Source organism: Zonotrichia leucophrys, chromosome 22 (assembly GCF_028769735.1).
Source record: "Zonotrichia leucophrys gambelii isolate GWCS_2022_RI chromosome 22, RI_Zleu_2.0, whole genome shotgun sequence".
Taxonomy (NCBI): Eukaryota; Metazoa; Chordata; class Aves; order Passeriformes; family Passerellidae; genus Zonotrichia; species Zonotrichia leucophrys.
The window spans coordinates 1,239,570-1,255,918 of NC_088191.1; the positions used below are offsets into that span (position 1 = coordinate 1,239,570).

The following is a 16,349-nucleotide window of genomic DNA, read 5'->3' on the forward strand; positions in this document are numbered from 1 at the left end:
ATGTCCCCAGATGTAGAAGGTGGCGATGGCAGTGATGATGTCCCCAATCCCATGGATGTCCCCAGGTGTCACCTGTGGCGCAGGTAGAAGGCCGTGGTGGCACCATGGATGTCCCCAGATGTAGAAGACGGTGGTGGCACTGGGATGTCCCCAATCCCGGATGTCCCCAGGTGTCACTTGCGGCGCAGGTAGAAGGCAGTGGCAGTGATGGATGTCCCATGATGGATGTCCCCAGCCCCAGGGATGTCCCCAGGTGTCACTTGCGGCGCAGGTAGAAGGCCGTGGTGGCACCATGGATGTCCCCAGGTGTCACTTGCGGCACAGGTAGAAGGTGGTGGTGGCACCATGGATGTCCCCATGATGGATATCCCCAGATGTAGAAGGTGGCGGTGGCAGTGATGGATGTCCCCAATCCCAGATGTCCCCAGGTGTCACTTGCGGCGCAGGTAGAAGGCCGTGGCAGTGATGATGTCCCCAATCCCGGATGTCCCCAGCCCCAGGGATGTCCCCAGGTGTCACTTGCGGCGCAGGTAGAAGGCCGTGGCAGTGACGGATGTCCCATGATGGATGTCCCCAATCCCGGATGTCCCCAGCCCCATGGATGTCCCCAGGTGTCACTTGCGGCGCAGGTAGAAGGCCGTGGCAGTGATGGATGTCCCCATGATGGATGTCCCATGATGGATGTCCCCAGCCCCAGGGATGTCCCCAGGTGTCACTTGCGGCGCAGGTAGAAGGCCGTGGTGGCACCATGGATGTCCCCAGGTGTCACTTGCGGCGCAGGTAGAAGGCCGTGGCGCCCGGGGCCAGGCCCAGCGGCTGCTCCGGGGCCGTGCTGAGGAAGAGCCCGGGGAAGGCGGCGGCCTCGAAGGTGTGCGTGGAGCCCCCGAAGGTCTTGTAGAAGGTGAAGGGCAGGGCCCTGTCCTTGTCCCCCGAGAAGAGATCCAGCAGCCCCACGTCCTGCCGGGCAGGGGACACAAAATGGTGGCACCACATGGGGACAGCGGCGGCCGGGTGGCGTCACCTCGGGGAACGGCCACCTGCAGGTGGCACCACCTCGAGGAACCCACGCGGACCCGGTTTCCAGGTGACCCCATCTGCAGGTGTCACCATCCCCAGGTGACATCACCTCAAGGAACATCCATCTGCAGGTGTCCCCATCCCCAGGTGACCCCACCTCCAGGAACCCCCATCTCCAGGTGTCCCCATCCCCAGGTGACCCCACCTCAAGGAACCCCCATCCGCAGGTGGCACCACCTCGAGGAACCCACACGGACCCGGTTTCCAGGTGACCCCATCTCCAGGTGTCCCCATCCCCAGGTGACCCCACCTCCAGGTGACCCCACCTCCAAGTGACCCCATCTGCAGGTGGCACCACCTCGAGGAACCCACACGGACCCGGTTTCCAGGTGACCCCACCTCCAGGTGACCCCACCTCCAAGTGACCCCATCTCCAGGTGTCCCCATCCCCAGGTGACACCACCTCCAGATGACACCACCTCAAGGAACCCCCATCTGCAGGTGGCACCATCTCCAGGTGATCTCAACTCAAGGCGACCCCAACTCCAGGTGACCCCATGTCCAGGCAATCCCCAAATGACCTCACCTCAAGGAACATCCATCTGCAGGTGGCACCATCTCCAGGTGTCCCCATCCCCAAGTGACCCCACCTCCAGGTGACCCCACCTCCAAGTGACCCCATCTGCAGGTGGCACCACCTCGAGGAACCCACACGGACCCAGTTTCCAGGTGACCCCATCTGCAGGTGTGCTCATCCCCAGGTGACATCACCTCAAGGAACATCCATCTGCAGGTGGCACCATCTCCAAGTGACCCCACTTCCAGGTGACCCCACCTCCAAGTGTCCCCATCCCCAGGTGACCCCACCTCCAAGTGACCCCATCTCCAGGTGTCCCCATGCCCAGGTGACCCCACCTCAAGGAACCCCCATCTCCAGATGACAACAACATCAGGACCACACCCCCAGGTGACCACACCCCCAGGTGATGCCATCATCGCCCCGCCCTGGGGAATCCCCACTTCCTGGTGACCCCGCCTCCAGGTTGGCATCGCTTTGGGGTGACGCCTCTCCCGGGTGCCCCACCTTGGGCTGACCTAGCCCTGGCTGCCCACCACACCTTGGGGTGGCCCTGCCCAGGATGTCCATCTTGGGTTCTCCACCTTGGTTTGGTTTGACCCACCTTGGGCTGAGCCACCAAAATCTGAGCACCCATTGGTTTGACCACAGCATTCCCACTTCCTGGTCAAACCAGCACGTTGTCCCAACCACCTCTGGATGTCCCCACCTTGGATTGACCCAAATTGACCTGACCCACCTTGGGTTGTCCACCTCGGATTGACCCATCTTTGGCTCCCAACCACCTCTGGATGTCCCCACCTTGATTGCCCCACCTTGGACTGACCACCTTGAGTGCCCCACCTTGGACTGACCACCCTGCATTGATCCACCTTGATTGACCCACCTTGAGTTGACCAGCCTTGGTTTGTCCACCTTGGATTGACGCATTTTTGTGTCCCAACCACCTCTGGATGTCCCCACCTTGAGTTGACCCACCTGGATTGACCCAATGTGAATTGACCCACCTTGGAGTGACCCACCTTGGGTTGCCCACCTGCATTGACCCAATTTGAGTTGACCCATCTTGGATTGACCCATTTTTGTGTCCCAGCCATCTCTGGATGTCCCCACCTTGGGTTTCCCACCTTGATTGACCCACCTTGAGTTGACCCACCTTGGAGTGACCAACCTTGGTTTGTCCACCTTGGATTGACCCATTTTTGTGTCCCAACCATCTCTGGACGTCCCCACCTTGAGCTGACCCATCTTGAACTGACCCACCTTGAGTTGACCCACCTTGGGTTGACCAACCTTGGGTTGCCCACCTTGGATTGACCCACCTTGGCCTTGTGCCACCTTTGTGTCCCCACAGCCCCACATTGGGTCACCCCGTGTCACCCCCAGCCCCTGTGCCACCCCCGTGTCCCCTGTGCCACCCCCGTGTCCCCTGTGCCACCCCCGTGTCCCCCCGTGTCACCTCCAGGCTCAGCCGGGGCTCGGGGCCGGTGCCACAGGACAGGGCGCGGGTGCCACCGCGGATGCCCACGATGAGGGGACTGCGCCGGCGCTCCAGGTGCCGGTTGGGGACAACGCTGATGGGCTCTGTGGGACACGGGGTGTCACCGCTGTGTCCCCGGGGTGTCACCCATGGAGTGTCACCCTTGTCACCCCAGAGGGACACCCATGGAGTGTCACCCCTGTCACCGCTGTGTCCCCAGGGTGTCACCCATGGAGTGTCACCCTTGTCACCGCTGTGCCCCCAGGATGTCACCCATGGAGTGTCACCCTTGTCACCGCTGTGTCCCCGGGGTGTCACCCATGGAATGTCACCCTTGTCACCCCAGAGGGACACCCATGGATTGTCACCCTTGTCACCGCTGTGTCCCCAGGGTGTCACCCACAGATTGTCACCCTTGTCACTGCTGTGTCCTCAGGGTGTCACCCATGCAGTGTCACCCTTGTTACCCCAGAGGGACACCCATGGAGTGTCACCCATGGATTGTCACCCATTGGCAGTGTCGCCCATGCAGTGTCACCCCTGTCCCCCCCAGGGTGTCACCGCTGTGCCCCCAGGATGTCACCCATGCAGTGTCGCCCCTGTCCCCCCCAGGGCGTCACCCACAGATTGTCACCCTTGTCACCGCTGTGTCCCCGGGGTGTCACCCATGGAGTGTCACCCCTATGCCCCCCAGGGTATCACCCACAGATTGTCACCCTTGTCACCGCTGTGCCCCCAGGATGTCACCCATGGAGTGTCACCCTTGTCACCGCTGTCCCCCCCAGGGCGTCACCCACAAATTGTCACCCTTGTCACCGCTGTGTCCCCAGGGTGTCACCCATGGAGTGTCGCCCTTGTCACCCCAGAGGGACACCCATGGAGTGTCACCCATGGATTGTCACCCATTGGCAGTGTCGCCCATGCAGTGTCACCCCTGTCCCCCCCAGGGTGTCACCGCTGTGTCCCCAGGGTGTCACCCATGGAGTGTCGCCCTTGTCACCGCTGTGTCCTCAGGATGTCACCCATGCAGTGTCACCCCTATCCCCCCCAGGGTGTCACCCACAGATTGTCACCCCTGTCACCGCTGTGTCCCCAGGGTTTCACCCATGGAGTGTCACCCATGGATTGTCACCCCTGCAGTGTCACCGCTATCCCCAGGTGTCACCCATGGATTGTCACCCATTAGTAGTGTCACCCATGCAGTGTCACCACTGTCCCCCCCCAGGTGCCACCCATGGATTGTCACCCACAGATTGTCACCCCCCAGGTGTCACCCACCTTCCAGGGCGGCGTTGGCCCCCTGCAGGCTGGTGGCCACCAGAGGGACACCCATGGATTGTCACCCATTGGCAGTGTCACCCATGGATTGTCACCCACAGATGGTCACCCATTGGCAGTGTCACCCATGGATTGTCACCCCTGTTTCCCCCCAGGTGTCACCCCTGCAGTGTCACCGCTGTCCCCAGGTGTCACCCACAGATTGTCACCCACAGATTGTCACCCCCCGGGTGTCACCCACCTTCCAGGGCGGCGTTGGCCCCCTGCAGGCTGGTGGCCACCAGGTGTCCGTGGCGCAGGCACAGCCCCTGCTGCTCCGTGTCCCGCAGCACGTAGTGGTACGGCTGCGGCTGCGGCTGTGACGCCGGTGTCACCTCCCCGATGGGCTCCGTCACCTCTGGGGACACGGGGACAGACAGGTGGGACACAGGGATGGACAGGTGGGACATGGGGACACGGGGACAGCAGGATGGACAGGGGGACATGGGGACATGGGACACAGGGACACAAGGACAGACAGGTGGGACACGGGGACACGGGGACAGCGGGATGGACAGGTGAGACACAGGGATGGACAGGTAAGGACATGGGACATGGGGACACAGGGACGGACAGGTAAGGACATGGGACATGAGGACAGACAGGTGGGACATGTGGATGGACAGGGGGACAGGGGGACATGGGACACAGGGACACGGGGACAGACAGGTGGGACACGGGGACAGCGGGATGGACAGGTAAGGACATGGGACACAGGGACGGACAGGTGGGACACGGGGACAGCGGGATGGACAGGTAAGGACATGGGACACGGGGACACGGGGACAGACAGGTGGGACACAGGGACACGGACAGGGACGGACAGATGGGACACGGGGACATGGGGACAGGATGGAGGTGAGACCAGGGATGGCAGGTAAGGACATGGGACACGGGACAGACAGGTGGGACAGGGGGACATGTGGAGGGGACAGGGGGACATGAGGACACAGGACACGAGGGACAGACAGGTGGGACACAGGGACACGGGGACAGGGACGGACAGGTGGGGTTGTGGGACACGGGCATGTGGGACATGGGGACATCACAGGGATGGACAGGTGGACAGGGGACATGGGAGCACGGGGACATGGGGATGGACAGGGGGACATGGGGACACAGGGACATGGGGACACAGGGATGGAGGGACACAGGGACATGGGGACACAGGGATGGACGGGGGGACGTGCGGACATGGGAGCACCACAAGGACATGGGGCTGTGGGGACACGGAGGGGACACCCAGAGGGTGTGGCACATGAGGACATCACAGGGACAGGGGACACGGAGACACGGGGACAGGGACACACGGACAGGGACACGGGGACACCCGCACCCACCTTTCCCCAGGAAGTCGTCGAACAAGGCCACCATGTCGGGGTCGGTGACGCCCTCGGCCGTGTCCCCGCTGTCCCCCATGACCAGAGGGTGTCCCCGGGGTGTCCTTCTGTGGGGACAGAGGGGTCAGGGCAGGTGACACCGGGGAGGTGACACTGCCGGGGCGCGAGGCAGGGGACAGCGCTGTCCCTGCCTTGTCCCCATGCCATCCCCACGCCGTCCCCACATTGTCCCCATGCTGTCCCCACATTGTCCCCATGCTGTCCCTGCTCACCTGAGGGCAGCTCTGGATGAGTGTGACATGGCTGGGCCTGCCGAGATGGTGGCACAGGTGGCACAGGTGGCACAGGTGGCACCGTGGATGTGTCACCTCCCGGGATCCTGTCCCGTGTCCTCTGGGCCTTGTCCCCGCAGGTGACAGCGCCTTTATGGAGCCGGGCAGGGCGGGGACAGAGCCCGCCCCGGTAATTGGCAGGGGAGGTGACAGTGACAATGACACCGAGCGATGGCGAAATGCCACCTGCTGCCAGCGTCCCCAGTGCTGCTCACGGCCACCATGGCGGGGGTGTCCCCTGTGCCAGGCCTGTCCCCTGTGCCATGGTGCCCTGGGCCCTGTCCCTGTGGTGCCATCGCCGTGTCACCATTGTCACCATGAGTGTTGTCCCCAGGGTGCTGTGTCCCATCCCCGTGTCCCTTGTCCCCAAACTCCACTGCCTTCCCGTGTCCCCCATGTCCCCAGTGTCCCACCCCAAGGCCCTGTGTGCCCAGTGTCCCCAGTGTCCCCAGTGTCCCATCCCCATGTCCCTTGTGCCTTGTCCCCAGTGTCTCCAGTGTCCCCAGTGTCCCCAGTGTCCTCAGTGTCCCATCCCCGTGTCCCTTGTCCCCAAAGCCCTGTGAGCTCTGTCCCCAAGGTCCCACACCCCCAGTCCCCAAGGTCTTGTGTGCCTTGTCCCCATGGTGACCTGTCCCCAAAGTGCCATGTCCCCTGTCTCTATTGTCCCCCACTCCCTGTCCCCACGTTCCCGTGTGCCCTGTCCCCATGGTGACGTGTCCTCCAAATGCCACCATCCCTGTCCCTGTTGTCCCCCATTCCCTGTCCCTGTTGTCCCCTATTCCCTGTTGTCACCCCGTGTGCCCCCTGTCCCCTGTGTCACGTTGTCCCCACGTTGTCCCCTCAGTGTCCCCCGTGTCGCGCTGTCCCCACGCTGTCCCCCATGTCCCCTCGGTGTCCCTGTCGCGCTGTCCCCATGGGACTGTTCCAAAGCCACCACTGTCCCTATTGTCCTCATTCCTGTCCCTGTTGTCCCTATTCCCTGTTGTCACCCGGTGCCCCTGTCCCTGTCCCTGTCGCGTTGTCCCCACGTGTCCCTCAGTGTCCCCGTGTGCGCTGTCCCCATGTCCCTCCGTGTCCCCTCAAGTGTCCCACCCCTGTGCCCCTGTCCCGTGTCACCTGTCCCACTGTCCGCCTGTCCCTGTGTCCCCGTTTGGTTTTCCCATGTCCCCTCAGTGTCCCTCGGTTGTCCCCCGTCGCGTGTCCCCCAGTCCCTCCTGTCCTCATGTCCCTGTGTCGCGTTGTCCCCCATGTCCCCTCCGTGTCCCCTCAGTGTCCCCCGTGTCGCGCTGTCCCCCATGTCCCCTCAGTGTCCCCTCAGTGTCCCCCGTGTCGCGCTGTCCCCCATGTCCCCTCCGTGTCCCCCGTGTCGCGGTGTCCCCACGCTGTCCCCTCAGTGTCCCCCGTGTCGCGCTGTCCCCGTGCCGCCCCGCAGGATCCGGGAAGGGGCCGCGCCTCCCCCGCCCGTTGGGGACGTCCCGTTCTGTCCCCATCGCTCGGGTGGCGCAAGAGCGGCCACTCCGCGGCGGTGACACATCCAGCGGGGCCACCAGCCCCGCCCTGCCACCCGTGTGCCACCCCCCGTGTGCCACCACCCGTGTGCCACCACCCACACTCGGGCACCGCTGCCATCGGCATCTCTTTATTCGCGCACCGGAGCCCGGGCAGGATGGCGCTGTCCCCAAGGGGATGGCGCTGTCCCCAAGGGGATGGCACCGCCCCGAGGGAGTGGCACCACACCGGGGGACGGATGTCGCTGTCCCCAAGGGGATGGCACCGCCCCGGAGCAAGGGGGGATGGCACGGTCCAGGATGGATGGCACCGTCCTGGGCAAGATGTCGCCGAGGAGCGAGGATGTCACCCTGGCTGGGTGAGGATGTCGCCGTGCTGGGGGGCATGCCAGCCTCTCCAGGAAGATGTCACCGCCTTGGGATGAAGATGTCACCACCCTGGGGGACAGGGAATGGGGGACAGATGCCTGGAGATGCCACCCTCCCCAGGGGGATGTCGAGATGCCACCCTCTCCAGGGGGATGTCACCGTTCTAGGGGTGATGCCACCCTCCCCAGGGGGATGTCACGTGCTAGGGTGATGCCACCTCGCCAGGAGATGCCCCCACCTGGGATGAAGATGTCACCACTCTGGGGGTGATGCCACCCTCCCCAGGGATGTCAGCACTCTGGAGGTGATGCACTCTCTCCAAGGATGTCACCGTCCTGGGGGTGATGCCACCCTCCCCAGGAAGATGCCACCACTCTGGGGGTGATGCCACCCTCCCCAGAAGATGCCACCACCTGGATGAAGATGTCACCACTCTGGGGTGATGCCACCCTCTCCAGGGGGATGTCACCGTTCTAGGGGTGATGCCACCCTTGCCAGGAAGATGCCACCACCCTGGGATGAAGATGTCACCACTCTGGGGGTGATGCCACCCTCCCCAGGAAGATGTCACCGTTCTAGGGGTGATGCCACCCTCTCCAGGGGGATGTCACCGTCCTGGGGGTGATGCCACCCTCGCCAGGAAGATGTCACCACCCTGGGATGAAGATGTCACCGTCCTGGGGGTGATGCCACCCTCCCCAGGGGGATGTCACCGTCCTGGGGGTGATGCCACCCTCCCCAGGAAGATGTCACCACTCTGGGGGTGATGCCACCCTCCCCAGGAAGATGCCACCACCCCGGGTCCCCGCTCAGCAGAGCTGGAAGTAGAAGTCGAGCAGGTTGGAGGTGACATCGCGGTGGCGACAGAGCGCCAGGGGCTGGTGGCCGCGCGGGGACGTGCACAGGAACCAGCCGGGGTGCGCGGCCGACTCGAAGCGCCACAGCCCGTCCCGGTAGGAGCGGAAGAAGGTGAAGGCGGCGGCGCTGTCACCGGCGCGGGGCAGCTCCCGGATGTCCACGTCCTGCGGGGACAGCGCCGTGTCACCCGCGGGGACAGCGCCCGGGCACCGCGGGCACCACGGGGGCAGTGTGCCAAGGGTATGGTGCGGTGTGGGCACTGCCTGTAATGTCCCATCCCCGAGGTACCCATGTCGCCATGCCCGCGGTCCTGGTGTCCCTACCCCGCAATGTCCCACTCCTGAAGTCCCCGTGTCCCCATGCCCACAGTCCCCGCGGTCCCTGTGTCCCCACCCCACAATGTCCCACCCTTGAGGTCCCCGTGTCCCCTCCCCAAAACTTTCGTGTCCCCATCCTCATCACCACCCACACGGTGTCCCCATCTCTTTAGGTGTCCCTGTAATGTCCCCATCCCTTTCCCTCTCATGTCCCTGCAGTGTCCCCACCCCCTTGGTATCTCCATCTTCTCAATGTCACCATCCCTGGTGTCCCCATTCCCACAGTGTCCCCGTCCCCGCGCTGTCCCCGCGCTGTCCCCGCGCTGTCCCTGCACTGTCCCCGCACTGTCCTCTCGCGGTCCCCGCGTTGTCCCCGCACTGTCCCCTCGCTGTCCCCGCGCCGTCCCCCCGCTGTCCCCTCGCTGTCCGCACTGTCCCCGCGCTCTCCCCGCTGTCCCCGCTGTCCCCGCTCTCCCTACACTGTCCCCGCTGTCCCCACACTGTCCCCTCGCTGTCCCCGCTGTCCCCACTGTCCCCGCACTGTCCCCTCGCTGTCCCCTCGCTGTCCCCGCGCTGTCCCCGCTCTCCCTACACTGTCCCCTCGCTGTCCTCGCACTGTCCCCTCGCTGTCCCCGCTGTCCCCCGCTGTCCCTACACTGTCCCCCCTCTGTCCCCCCGCTCTCCCTACACTGTCCCCTCGCTGTCCCCCCGCTGTTCCCGCACTGTCCCCGCACTGTCCCCGCTGTCCCCTCGTTGTCCCTCGCTGTCCCCCCGCTGTCCCCCCGCTCTCCCTACACTGTCCCCCCGCTGTCCCCTCGCTGTCCCCGCTGTCCCCTCGCTGTCCCCTCGCTGTCCCCGCACTGTCCCCTCGCTGTCCCCCCGCTGTCCCCGCGCTGTCCGCACCTGCAGCCGCAGCCGGGGCTCTCCGGCGGGGCCGCGCTCGGTGCGGAGGCAGCGGGAGCCGCTGCGGATCCCCAGGATCACCGGCAGCCGCGCGGGCTCCAGGGCTCGGTTGGGCACCCAGAACACTTTCTCTGCGGGTGGGTGGGTGGGTGGGTGGGTGACACGGGGGACCCTCAGCGCGCGTCCCCGCGGCTGCCCCCCGCGCGCGTCCCCAAGCGCGTCCCCGTGTCACACCTTCCAGCGCGGCGTTGGCGCCCTGCAGGTGCCCGGCCACCAGCTGGTCATCGCGCAGGTACAGCGAGCGCTGGTTCACGTCCCACAGCCTGGCGGGCAAAGCGGGGACAGCGGTGCCACCGCTCGGTGCCACCCCCGTCTCCCGCGCCACCGCCGCTGTCCCCGCCGCCCCCGGGCCGTCCCTTACCGGTACTGGAACACCTTGGTCTGCAGCGCGGGCGCGTGGCAGAGGGCGAAGCCTTCGGCCTCTGCGCGGAGGAAGAGGAGGGCGAGGCTGAGGGCGGCCACGCGGAGCCCCCCGCGCCCCCTGCCCGCGCTCCCCGAGCCTTGGGGACCCCTCCCGGTGGCACCGGCCGTGCCGGGCGCTCCGTGTCCCCTCCGGGCCGTGCGCGGGGTCCCCGGGCAGCGCTCACCCATGGGACCCCCGCTTCTGCTGGGACCCCGGCTCCGGTGCGACCGCGGCTCCGGTGAGACCCCCGGTTCCTGTAGGACCCCCTGTTCCGCTGGGAACCCCGGCTCCGGTGCGACCCCGGCTGCGCTGGGACCCCCGGCTCGTGTGACGCCCCTGCCTCCGCTGTGACACCCCCGGCTCCGGTGCTACCCCCGGTTCCAGTGGGACCCCCGGCTCCGGACGCTGCGGGCGGCGGAGAGGAAGGGAGGAAGGAAGGAAGAAAGTTGCCGGTGTTGCCACACTGCTGAGAAGGGCGCGCCCCGCCCCCGCCATTGCTCAGCATCCCCGCGGGGTGACAAACGAGGGGACACATAGCGGGGGGGGGAAGGTGACAGCGTGACACGCGTGGGGACACCGCGACCCCCGCGATGGCTGTGGCGGGGCTCGAACTCGTGAGCTTAGCAGCGAGAGAGCGGCGTCCTCCCCGCTGCGCCACCGCGGCGGAGAACGCGCATGCGCGCTGCGGGAGCTGCGGGAAGCACACGGGCGGCGTGGGGAGCCCTGAGTGGCCGTGGGTGTTGCGCATGCGCAGAGCGAGACACGGCGGTGAGGGCCACACTGCGCGTGTGCAGAGCCTGCGCTGAGAGTGCGGCGCATGCGAGTTGAGCAGGGTGAGGCTCTGGCGCATGCGCAGAGCGCCCCCGGCGGGCGGGAGGGAGGAATCATGGCGGCGCTGTGGGATGCTATGAGGGCGGCGATGGCCGCGGTGCTGCTGCTGGGCTGGGGCGCGCACGGGCTCTACTTCCACATCGGAGAGACCGAGAAGCGCTGCTTCATCGAGGAGATCCCCGACGAGACCATGGTCATCGGTGCGGGCGGCGGCGGGGAGTACCGGGAATGGCCGGGGGCGTGAGGGGGGAGCGGGAGAGACCACCGGGAATGGCGGGGTAGGAATGGGAGAGACCACCGGGGGGATTGGCGGGGAGCGGGGGGAACCACTGAGGGATTGGCGGGGGGGGGAGCGGGAGGAACCACCGGGCACGGGGGTCGGCTCCGAGCCCTGTGCCCGCTCCGTGCCAGGCAATTACCGGACGCAGCTGTGGGACAAACAGTCCGAGTCCTTCCTGCCCTCCACCCCCGGGCTGGGCATGCACGTGGAGGTCAAGGACCCCGACGGAAAGGTGAGGGGGGGGCTTGGGCACCTCGTGGGCACGGGGAGGGGTCCCTGGGCATCCCTTGGGCATGGGGAGAGGTCTTTGGCAGGGGGCGTTTGGGCAATCCCCAGGCTGTGCCCCAGTGCCCAGGGGAGTGACAGTGTCCCCATGGGATGCCAGTGCCATGGCGTGGCAGTGTCGCCATGGGATGCCAGTGGCCGTGCCCACGGCCCTGACTCTGTCCCCACATTGGCACAGGTGGTGCCAATAGCCATGCCCACGGCCCTGACAGTGTCCCCACGTTGGCACAGGTGGTGCCAATAGCCGTGCCTATGGCTCTGACTCTGTCCCCACGTTGGCACAGGTGGTGCCAATAGCCATGCCCATGGCCCTGACTCTGTCCCACGTTGGCACAGGTGGTGCCATAGCCATGCCCATGGCCCTGACAGTGTCCCCACCTTGGCACAGGTGGTGCCAATAGCCATGCCTACGACCCTGACTCTGTCCCCACGTTGGCACAGGTGGTGCCAATAGCCGTGCCCATGGCCCTGACTCTGTCCCCACCTTGGCACAGGTGGTGCCAATAGCCATGCCTACGACCCTGACTCTGTCCCCACGTTGGCACAGGTGGTGCCAATAGCCGTGCCCATGGCCCTGACTCTGTCCCCACGTTGGCACAGGTGGTGCCAATAGCCGTGCCCATGGCCCTGACTCTGTCCCCACGTTGGCACAGGTGGTGCCAATAGCCATGCCCACGGCCCTGACTCTGTCCCACGTTGGCACAGGTGGTGATGTCGCGGCAGTACGGCTCCGAGGGGCGCTTCACGTTCACGTCGCACACGCCGGGCGAGCACCAGATCTGCCTGCACTCCAACTCCACCCGCATGGCGCTGTTCGCCGGGGGCAAGCTGGTAATGATGCCCTGGCACAGCCTGGCACAGCCCTGAGACACCCTTGGGGATGGCCCTGGCACAGCCCTGGGGGAGCCCCATGCCCTACCCATGGCTGTGCCATTGATGGTTCCATTGCTGGTGCCATGGTTGGAGCCATGGTTGGAGCCATTACTGGTGCCATGGTTAGTGCCAAGGTTGTTGCTATGATTGATGCCATGGTTGGTGCCATGGTTTGAGCCATTACCAATGCCACGTTTGGGAGCCGTGGTTGGTGCCATGATTGGAGCCATGGTTGGATCCATGGCTGGTGTCCACGTTGGACCTGGTTGTGCCATGTGGAGCCATGGTTGGACAGTGGTTGGTGCCATGGTTGGGAGCCATGTATGGCCATATTGGCGCCATGGTTGGTTTGAGACCATGCTGGTGCCATTACTGGAGTCATGATTGTTGCTATGGTTGGTGCCATATTGGTGGCATTACTGGCGCCATGCTTGGTGCCAGCCGTGGTGCCAGCCGGACATCCAGGTGGGCGAGCACACCAACAACTACTCATGGTTGGTGCCATCATTGGTGCCATGGTTGGTGCCATGGTTGGATCCATGGTTGGTGGCATTACTGGGGCCATGGTTGGGGCTATGTTTGGTGCCATGGTTGGTGCCAGCTGCGGTGCCAGCCCGTGCCCTGTCCCGCAGCGGGTACACCTGGACATCCAGGTGGGCGAGCACACCAACAACTACTCATGGTTGGTGCCATGGTTGGACCATGGTTGATGCCGTGGCTGAAGCCATCATTGGTGCCATATTGGTGGCGTTACTGGGGCCATGTTTGGTGCCATGGTTGGTGCCAGCCCTGGTGCCAGCCCGTGCCCTGTCCCGCAACGGGTACACCTGGACATCCAGGTGGGCGAGCACACCAACAACTGCTCATGGTTGGATCCATGGTCGGATCCATGGTCAGATTCATGGTTGGTGGCATTACTGGGGCCATGCTTGGTGCCATGGTTGGATCCATTTGGTGCCAGCCCTGGTGCCAGCCCGTGCCCTGTCCCGCAGCGGGTACACCTGGACATCCAGGTGGGCGAGCACACCAACAACTACCCCGAGATCGCCGCCAAGGACAAGCTGACGGAGCTGCAGCTCCGCGCGCGCCAGCTGCTCGACCAGGTGGAGCAGATCCAGAAGGAGCAGAACTACCAGAGGGTAGGTGGGCACCTTTCGGGGTCAAACCGCGGGCATCGGGGGCACCAGGGGATTTTGGGGCAGATTTATGGGGTTTTGGGGCAGATTTATGGGGTTTTGGGGGTGAATTTATGGGTTTTTAGGGGCAATCTGAAAGGTTTTGGGGTGAATTCATGGAGGGTTTTGGGGTCAATCTGTGAGGTTTCAGTGGGAATTTTTTTGGGGTTTTAGGTGGAATTCACAGGGTTTTGGGGTGAATTTATGGGGTTTTGGGTGGAATTCACAGGGTTTTGGGGTGAATTTATGAGGTTTTGGGGTCAGTCTTTAGGGTTTTGGGGTGAATTCATGGGGTAGAATTCATGGGTTTTGAGGTCAATCTGTGGGGTTTTGGGGTAGATTTTTTGGATTTTGTGGTGAACGTGCAGCTTTGGTGTGGATTTATGGGATTTTGGTGTGGATTATGGATTTGGTGTGATTTGTGGATTTTGGGGTTTTCCCCTCATACTGGGAGGAGCGTTCCACATCACGACAAGAGCACCAACCAGCCACAGCCATTCTGTGGGTTTTGGTGTGGATTGTGGGATTTTGGGTGGATTTGTGGATTTGGGGTGAATCTTTGGGGTTTTCCCTCAGTACCAGGAGGACGGTTCCACACACAGCAAGAGCACCAACCACCACAGCCATTCTGTGGGGTTTTGGTGTGGATTTGTGGATTTTGGGTGGATTTATGGGATTTTGGGGTGAATCTTGGGATTTTGGGGTGAATCTTTGGGGTTTTCCCCTCAGTACTGGGAGGGCATTCCACTCACAAGCAAGAGCACCAACAAGGCACAGCCAATCTGTGGGATTTTGGTGTGGATTGTGGGATTTTTGGGTGGATTTATGGATTTTGGGGTGGATTTGGATTTTGGGGTGAATCTTTGGGGTTTTCCTCAGTACTGGGAGGACAGTTCCGCATGACAGCTAGAGCACCAATCAGCCACAGCCAATTGTGGGGTTTTGGGTAGATTTATGGGATTTTGGTGTGGATTTGTGGGATTTCGGGTGGAATTAGGGATTTTGGTGTGGATTGTGGGATTTTGGGGTGAATCTTTGGGGTTTTCTCCCTCAGTACCGGAGGGTGCGTGTTCCACATCACGAGCAAGAGTCACCACCAGCCCAGCCATTCTGTGGGGTTTTGGTGTGGATTTGGGATTTTGGGTGATTGGTGGATTTGGTGTGGAATTGGGATTCGTGTGGATTTATGGGATTTTGGTGTGGAAATTTATGGGATTTTGGGGTGGATTTGTGGATTTTGGTGTGGATTTGTGGGATTTTGGGGTGAATCTTTGGGGTTTTCCTCTCAGTGCTGGGAGGAGCGGTTCCACATCACAAGCAAGAGCACCAACCAGCCAGAGCCAAATCTGTGGGGTTTTGGTGTGGATTTGTGGGATTTTGGGGTGGATTTATGGGATTTTGGGGTGGATTTGTGGGATTTTGGGGTGAATCTTTGCGGTTTTCCCCTCAGTACTGGGAGGAGCAGTTCCGCATGACGAGCGAGAGCACCAATCAGCCACAGCCAATGTGTGGGGTTTTGGGGTAGATTTATGGGATTTTGGTGTGGATTTGTGGGATTTTGGTGTGGATTTGTGGGATTTTGGGGTGAATCTTTGGGGTTTTCCCCTCAGTACCGGGAGGAGCGGTTCCGCATGACGAGCGAGAGCACCAACCAGCGCGTGCTCTGGTGGTCCATCGCCCAGACCGTCATCCTCATCCTCACCGGCCTCTGGCAGATGCGGCACCTCAAGAGCTTCTTCGAGGCCAAGAAACTCGTCTAGCCCCCCAAAACCCCCTCGGGGGGCACCCCAAAACCGACTCCAACCCCCAAAAAGACACCCCAAAATCCACCCCTATCCCAGGGTGTGCCCCAAACTTCACCCTCAGCTTGGGGAGCACCCCAAAAGCAAGCCTAATGCCAGAGGGATCCCCAAAATCCACTCCTAACCCTGTAATGGGGGGATCCCACCCACCTTGGGGTGATAAGGAGGGACCCCCAAACCCATCCCACACACTTTGGGGTGCTGGGGAGGGTCCCCCAAACCCATCCCACACACTTTGGGGTGCTGGGGAGGGTCCCTCACTCCCTTCTGGCACCCCAAACCCATCCCAGGTTGCTGGGGAGGGACCCCAAACTCATCCCACCCACCCTGGGGTGCTCCCTGTGGATTTTGGGGTGCCCTGCTTGCCATGGAGGGAGCAGAGAAAGGCGCCACCCCCCAAGGTGGTTTTTTTGAGGGGGGAAATAAAGGGTTTTTTTGTTCCACCAAGAGTTGTCGGTGCGTTTTGGGGTGGGAAGGGGGTCGTGGCGCTGCAGGCATTCAGCTGCTGCCCAAACCCGGCAGTTTTCACCCCAAAAATCGATCCCGGGGCGGGTTTTGGGGTGTCGGGGATGCTGTGGGTCCTCCTCCGTCAGGGGGCGCCCTCAGCCGCCATGACGGCGCT

At 63.3% G+C, this 16,349-nt stretch overlaps 3 protein-coding genes across 4 annotated transcripts; 1 reads left to right on the forward strand and 2 right to left on the reverse strand.

Moving 5' to 3' along the window:
* Window positions 1-765: 765 nt before the first annotated feature.
* LOC135457018 (interleukin-36 receptor antagonist protein-like) lies at window positions 766-6,406 on the reverse strand. Its single transcript, XM_064731276.1, has 5 exons — window positions 6,004-6,406; window positions 5,700-5,838; window positions 4,594-4,702; window positions 3,054-3,178; window positions 766-957 (listed from the first exon to the last, which is right to left on the reverse strand). Exons 1-5 carry the CDS (start codon window positions 6,030-6,032, stop codon window positions 766-768), a joined length of 594 nt encoding a protein of 197 aa, XP_064587346.1. The 5' UTR covers window positions 6,033-6,406.
* A 1,976-nt stretch (window positions 6,407-8,382) lies between these two features.
* Window positions 8,383-10,901, reverse strand: LOC135456982 (interleukin-36 receptor antagonist protein-like). Of its 2 annotated transcripts, XM_064731213.1 has the most exons (5): window positions 10,666-10,901; window positions 10,440-10,500; window positions 10,253-10,341; window positions 10,019-10,149; window positions 8,383-8,962 (listed from the first exon to the last, which is right to left on the reverse strand). In XM_064731213.1, exons 1-5 carry the CDS (start codon window positions 10,667-10,669, stop codon window positions 8,750-8,752), a joined length of 498 nt encoding a protein of 165 aa, XP_064587283.1. In that variant the 5' UTR covers window positions 10,670-10,901; the 3' UTR covers window positions 8,383-8,749. The 2 variants fall into 2 exon arrangements, with proteins under 2 accessions (XP_064587283.1, XP_064587281.1); XM_064731211.1 differs by having other exon boundaries at window positions 10,440-10,901.
* A 382-nt stretch (window positions 10,902-11,283) lies between these two features.
* On the forward strand, window positions 11,284-16,174 carry TMED4 (transmembrane p24 trafficking protein 4). Its single transcript, XM_064731210.1, has 5 exons — window positions 11,284-11,512; window positions 11,724-11,824; window positions 12,583-12,708; window positions 13,743-13,889; window positions 15,536-16,174. Exons 1-5 carry the CDS (start codon window positions 11,299-11,301, stop codon window positions 15,683-15,685), a joined length of 738 nt encoding a protein of 245 aa, XP_064587280.1. The 5' UTR covers window positions 11,284-11,298; the 3' UTR covers window positions 15,686-16,174.
* Window positions 16,175-16,349: the final 175 nt, after the last annotated feature.

What these genes read in the sequence shown, in the direction of transcription:
- LOC135457018 (XM_064731276.1), bottom strand. Translation starts at nt 6,032, where the DNA reads ATGTCACACTCATCCAGAGCTGCCCTCAG. An exon ending in TCATCCAGAGCTGCCCTCAG is followed by an intron (nt 5,839 to 6,003) that starts GTGAGCAGGGAC and finishes CTGTCCCCACAG; the next exon opens with AAGGACACCCCGGGGACACC. An exon ending in GGCCAACGCCGCCCTGGAAG is followed by an intron (nt 3,179 to 4,593) that starts GTGGGTGACACC and finishes CGTGTCCCACAG; the next exon opens with AGCCCATCAGCGTTGTCCCC.
- LOC135456982 (XM_064731211.1), bottom strand. Translation starts at nt 10,669, where the DNA reads ATGGGTGAGCGCTGCCCGGGGACCCCGCGCACGGCCCGGAGGGGACAC. An exon ending in CGCCAACGCCGCGCTGGAAG is followed by an intron (nt 10,150 to 10,252) that starts GTGTGACACGGG and finishes ACCCACCCGCAG; the next exon opens with AGAAAGTGTTCTGGGTGCCC. An exon ending in AGCCCCGGCTGCGGCTGCAG is followed by an intron (nt 8,963 to 10,018) that starts GTGCGGACAGCG and finishes CTGTCCCCGCAG; the next exon opens with GACGTGGACATCCGGGAGCT.
- TMED4 (XM_064731210.1), top strand. Translation starts at nt 11,299, where the DNA reads ATGCGAGTTGAGCAGGGTGAGGCTCTGGCGCATGCGCAGAGCGCCCCC. An exon ending in CGACGAGACCATGGTCATCG is followed by an intron (nt 11,513 to 11,723) that starts GTGCGGGCGGCG and finishes GCTCCGTGCCAG; the next exon opens with GCAATTACCGGACGCAGCTG. An exon ending in TCAAGGACCCCGACGGAAAG is followed by an intron (nt 11,825 to 12,582) that starts GTGAGGGGGGGG and finishes ACGTTGGCACAG; the next exon opens with GTGGTGATGTCGCGGCAGTA.